This window comes from Marmota flaviventris, chromosome 5, assembly GCF_047511675.1.
Source record: "Marmota flaviventris isolate mMarFla1 chromosome 5, mMarFla1.hap1, whole genome shotgun sequence".
In the NCBI taxonomy this organism is placed as follows: Eukaryota; Metazoa; Chordata; class Mammalia; order Rodentia; family Sciuridae; genus Marmota; species Marmota flaviventris.
The window spans coordinates 41,311,251-41,317,250 of NC_092502.1; the positions used below are offsets into that span (position 1 = coordinate 41,311,251).

Here is a 6,000-nt window from a genome sequence, read left to right on the forward strand (position 1 = left end):
AAACAGGAGTTTCAGAGTTGAGAGGGCAGCTGGCGGTTTTAGAAACTGCCTCCCACACTTAATTTGGGAAAGGCCTGTTCACCTTTATGAGCCATCAGATGCCTCCCCAGTTGGTGGAGAAATTGATGTGGGCTGGAAGGAATGTGGAGACGTGCCGAGGAGGGATGCGGCAGAGGGAATACCCCCTTGGCCCTGACCTCGCGGGCTCTGTGGCGCCTCCAGAGTGCAGCTGTTGACTCTTTTAAAAAAATCTCCCTTCAGGAAACAGCCGTCTCAAGCACAGTATGCATTTGAGGGCAGAATGTGTAAATATTTCACTACTGTGTTGTAAACATCAGGAGCCACACTGATGAATCGTCCCAGATGCCAGTGCTGGAAAGGTCCCTGGCTTTCCAAGCAAATATTTAGTTCATGGAAACATGAGTCATACTCGCAGAGGAGTATGGATTAACTCCTTCTCAGCAGCTAGGGAGCTCAGCATCAGAGAGAGCCTGAGCTTAACCCAGCAGCCCGGGGTCTGCAGGGGCAGATTCATGATGATAGATATGTGCTTGTGTCCACTGACTGTTAGGCAGACAGCAGGTCACAGGAATGAGCACACACTGAGTGCTCAATGAGTGCTTATTACGAGGGCAGAGAGTTCTCCATCTCAGGGATGACCGCTTGCATCTTCTCATCTGGGTCCTTGACCTCTCCAGGCAGTTTCCAACCTTGGGATTCACTCTGTCTCCTTTTCCCACTGACCTGCAGGAAATGCCAAGGAACTTGGCAACATCCTGAAATACCACGTAGGTGATGAAATCCTGGTTAGCGGAGGCATTGGGGCCTTGGTGCGGCTGAAGTCTCTCCAAGGAGACAAACTGGAAGTCAGCTCGGTGAGTGTGCCAGCAAGTCAAAAGGCTGGCTGTGGCCTCCAAGGTTCCAAGGCACATCTCACCCAGGATGGCCTGTGACACATACTTTCTTTAAGATGCATCCTGAGTCTCTGAATGTTGTTTGTCCAAAGAACGAGAGAAAAAGAGAAGAGTGTCCTCAGGGAAATGAAGTGAGAATGTAGTTAGACATGAGTAAGAACTTCCAGATTTACAAGGGAATAAAGCATCTGGAGAGGCCCTTTGGGGAGATGGTGGGGAATTACCTATATGTCTTAAGAGATAAATCTGTCTCCTCCTTATGCTGGCCCCCAACATGAGCTGCATGAGCTGCATCATGAACCAGATTGTTACAAGGGACTTTTCAGTTCCGATGCCAGCTCCGTGAACCTTCTCTTGCTCTGCATGTTTTTGATACCATTCTGCCTTGGAGAGAGAGCTGATAGCCAGCCCAGCCCAGCCCAGCGGCTGCATTGGCAGAGGCTGCTGACCTCTCCATGGAAGGATCACTCTGTGTGTGGCTGGCTACAGCTCCCGATCCTCTCTCCTGGCCTTCGGCATCCCTTGACTACCAGTTTTTCCTAGAAGCTGGGAAGACACATAGGGAGTGACTTGTATGACTCCTGCAAGTCAAGCCAGAACACCTAGTTTCAGGTGTTGGGTCTTGTCTGTCACAGGAGCATGGGTTCAGGAAGGCCTGAGATAGATGTTCCCTGAGTGGGCCTCCTAGGAAGGAAGGAAGAGAGGAAGGGAGGAAGGGGGAAGGCAGGCCTTTGGCCCAGAATTAAAGGCCAGGCTTCTGTGCCCAGCTATCTCGCCTACATGGCTTAAAAGATGTAGTTTACCTCTCCTGAGACTCAGTTTCAATAAGTGAGACAACAATACCTCCCTCTGGGTGTGGTGGTATGCCCCTGGAATTCCAGCAACTTGAAGGCTGAGGCAGGAGGATTGAAAGCTCAAAGCCAGCCTGAGAAAAAATTTAAAAGAAGAGAAAACTGGAGATGTAGCTCAGTGGAAGAGTGCCCCTGGGTTCATCTCCCCAGTGACACAAAGATAAACAAAAACAAAACTAAGTTTTTTGAGGACTAAGTGGATAACACAAAGGAGAATTTTATAAATCACAGTGTGCCAAATCCACGACAGGGGTTGAAGGTCAGCAGAGGGTGGGGACTGTGTCACTTACCAGAGTATCCCCAGTACTCAACAGAGGGCCTGGCACAGGTATGTGTTCAGTAAATGCTTAGTGAATGAATAGAAGAATTATGTTCTGGGCTGGGTGCGGTGGCACACATCTGTAATCCCAGCAGCTTGGGAGACTGAGACAGGACGTTTGTGAATTCAAAGCCAGCCTCAGCAAGGGCGAGTCACTAAGCAACTCTGTGTGACCCTGTCTCTAAATAAATTACAAAATAGGGCTGAGGATGTGGCTCAGTGGTTAAGCACCCCCAAGTTCAATCCCCTATACCAAAAAAAAAAAAAAAGAAAAGAAAGAAAGAAGATTCTGTTCTGTTTTATTATTGTTGTCTCTTTTTCCTTTAGAAAAACAATGTAGTGAATGTCAATAAGGAACCTGTTGCGGAAGCCGACATCATGGCTACAAATGGCGTGGTCCATGTCATCACCACCATTCTGCAGCCTCCAGGTAAGTCCCTAACATACAGCATCACTGCTGACTCTGCAGAGGCTCCTTCTCTCCATGTGACAGAAGAAAAATGTTCTAAACAAAGATAACCTGAAATTGTGACATTCCCACCATGGCTACATGAATGGGCTCCTTGTGGCTGTCTAAAAAGTGAGTTGGGAACTGTGGTTTTGAATGCACTACACTAAGGAACTTGTGGATACATGTCTTCTTGCTGAATTGCCCACTATCTTAGCCCCTCTTAGACAAGGTCCAGTTGTGTGATGCATGCAACTGTGGGCTGCAGGGTTCCCAGGGCTCATCTTCAGTACCTCTTTACCCCCAGGGCAACTGGACTTCAGTCCTGTCCCTCCTCACTTGTGCATGTTAGCTTTCTCTGCTCTCTCTTCCCCCAGGGGCCAAATTCCACAATGAGTTATGAAAAGTTATAGGGGAAAATTTTGTTTGGAAACATGAGTCAGAAAGCCCAATAGTGCCTGTCACTCATGGCTGTTAGTGACGCCAGGCTAAGCGTACCAAAGCTGCTTTTTCTTTCTCCAGCCAACAGACCTCAGGAACGAGGGGATGAGCTTGCAGACTCTGCCCTGGAAATCTTCAAACAGGCATCCGCATTTTCCAGGGTAAGAAGCCTATTAGGTTCATGCCTCTCTGGAACAGCCTTGGGGCCCCTGTTTGGGTCCATGAAGGGTCTTTCCAGATCCTGACTTCCTTGGCCACTTTCCCAGAGCTTTTAGGAAATATCTCCCCACATCCACTGGGATATCCTCTGCCCTGGATGATGTGGAATCCATAGAAAGTACCCAGGTAGCTCCTGCTTCCTTTGTGAACTTTAGCCCACAAAGGGGCCTCTGAACCCCAGTTCACCAGGAAGCCACTGTTAGTGAGAAAAACTCTGGAGTCCATCTGGCCAACAATGCCAGCCCATACTGAGGTCACCTTAGGGTGGCCTGGCCTGCCCTGAGCCTGGGCCTCTGAGTTGCTCTTCCATTTTCCATAGGATACCCATTCTGGGTGATGTTGGGGCTCTCTGGCAGTGTGTGGATCCTGGGTAAGGGCTACCGAGCCAGTTATGTGGGTGGGGGGGGGGGGCCTCCTTCCCTGGCCTCAGCCCTGCCTCCTTCTCAGAACCTCTCTTTCTGAGCTTCCTTTCCAACTACTCTCCAACTGGCCCAGGACACAATCTCCTTGCTGTTTTGGGTCAGGTGGAGCCTGTGGGAACCTGAAGCACTAAACAGAAGGTTTACATTTCAAGAGAAGAGGCTAGGAGTGCAGGCCTGAACCCAGAGGCCTGGAGCTCTACCACATCACTTCACTTTTGAAAAGAGGTGTCTCCTTAGTGCCCTCAAGAAGGGTTCTAGGGCTGAACTCCCACTCCTGGGAGCCACCTGGAGTAGTACCAGTCCCCCAACTCCAGGCTGTGATCTCGATGGAAATGCCTGGCTTGGGGATCTCCCATGAATGTCTACTTAAGACCCCACTTGAAAGGGACTTATACAGACAAGGACCCCTGAGGCCTACTGAGGGGCTCCCAGGGGCCCATCAGTTCTACCTTCCCTCTCCTCTTCCTCGTTGCAGCATGTTTTCTGAGTAGGCATGGTGATGGGCCAAACCACTCCATAAGTAGGTGCAGGTATAATTTTCACTAGAAAACTTGACACCTTGTGTTCTCTTTCAGGCTTCCCAGAGGTCTGTGCGACTAGGTAAGTCTGGTCTGGATTTGTAGTCCTTGCATTTCTATCTGGGCCATACCCCCATCAGGACCAAGCTTGCCATCTACTGTATGTACATAAGAACATCATGGTGCAGTAGAGTAAGCTGACCTTTGAGCTCAGATCAGAGAGGTGAATTGAGGTCAGACCCAGAAAGCCCTCTCCTTTTCTGTAAGATGAAGATCATAACAGTCTTTTAGGGTTGCTGTGAGCTTTGGCTTTGGGACCCTGGGAGTATTGCATAGGGACTTGGCAGGAGCCCATGGTAAGGATGTGGTTCCAAGCAGATAGATGTAGAAAATCCCAGCACATCAGACATTGAATAAGATATAAAGTTTCACAAACCAAAAAGCACCTGCTATGTGCTGGAAAGCATGGCGGAAGGCCATTTGGCCCTTTCCAGAAGATTCTGACAGTGCCCCCAGATGAACAAGGGAAAGTCTGCATCTTTTTAACTTTTCAAACCTCTTTTACAGCCCCTGTCTACCAGAGGTTATTGGAAAGGATGAAGCATTAGCACGAAGGAGCACAGGAGGAATGCACCTCCCAGCTTCCCGCCAATTTCTCTCAGTTTGCCAAAGAGACTATTTGAATGTTTTTGAAACCAAATATCACACTTCAATACACCTGGGCTGCACCATAATGGGATCTGAGCCTTGGGTGGTTGGGGTGGGGGGATGGGAGAATATGTACTTTTTACTTTTTGTTCCCCCTACACATGGTTGTTAGCCTACTGAGGGTAGAGATCTGGATGTCATTACCTGACATTCACTTCCAGAAAGGACTTACCCCAAACGTGGAATGTCCTGCCAATGCCAAGCGCCTGGAATCTCTTCCAGGCTGCAGCATTGTGGAGCTCACAAAATGTGAATGACGCAGTGCAGCGCTCTGGGGAGTTCTGGCGTGAGTTTTTGTAAAGCTCTTGCACAGCTGGAGAAATGGCGTCATTATAAGCTATGAGTTGAACTGTTTCTGTCAAATGTGTCTTGCATCCATATGTGGCTTGGACGCTTCTATGTGGCCCTGTCCAGGTAGAAAAGGATGTAAAGCCCGTATTTCTTGAGTGTGTCCGCCATGGTGTGTTTGTAATAATAAAACCAATGAAATAGATGCCTTGTGTGGATGGGACCGGGTGCTGGCCTGGGTATCAGAGGGATGGGTTCTGTTTCTTGGGGCCGCCTTCCACGTTCCTTCATGCCTCAAGTCTTCCTGGGAACAGATCAACAAGGAGCTCTGAGGGATGGTCTTGGATCCAGCAGTTGACCCTCAGATGCCCATACTGCCTGTGGAGATTTGAACCTGGATCTTTGTTGAACTTGTTTTCAATTCTACTTCCACTAGACCTGGGGGTTTGAGTCCTCATTGTTCCCTTTCCCCAGCATGTTATTTTTCCCCACATTTTTTAATTGGTGCCTTATAGTTGGACCTACGGTGGGATTTGTTGTTACATATTTGTGCATATACACAGTGTAACAATATAATTTGACCAATATTATTCCCCAGCCTCCAGCACTTTATTCCCTTCCTTACTCTGCAGTATCTTCCCTTCTGTGCTGTGACCCTTCGTCTTTGCACTGAGAAGTGGTTGCTCACATGGTCTCGTTACACAGATGAGGAGACTGAGGCTCAGGAAAGGGAGAACCACTGATAACACAGAAAATAGCTGAGCCAGGGCTGGAACCCCAGCACACTGACTCCCAAAGACCACCATCTGACAAGACAGCAAGTCCAAGTTTCCCATGCCCTACCCTCTGTGTCAATCCATGATAAAATCCCT

At 48.8% G+C, this 6,000-nt stretch overlaps 1 protein-coding gene across 1 annotated transcript in view; it reads left to right on the top strand.

The window, feature by feature from the left end:
- The window catches only part of Tgfbi (transforming growth factor beta induced), a 33,768-nt gene extending 28,435 nt beyond the window's left edge, over window positions 1-5,333 (top strand). Inside the window, exons 13-17 of the mRNA XM_027940987.2 lie at window positions 751-875; window positions 2,412-2,514; window positions 3,055-3,134; window positions 4,190-4,214; window positions 4,700-5,333. Coding sequence (XP_027796788.2) covers window positions 751-875; window positions 2,412-2,514; window positions 3,055-3,134; window positions 4,190-4,214; window positions 4,700-4,740 — 374 coding nt within the window. The 3' untranslated portion in view covers window positions 4,741-5,333. The remainder of the gene's footprint in view (window positions 1-750; window positions 876-2,411; window positions 2,515-3,054; window positions 3,135-4,189; window positions 4,215-4,699) is intronic.
- Window positions 5,334-6,000: the final 667 nt, after the last annotated feature.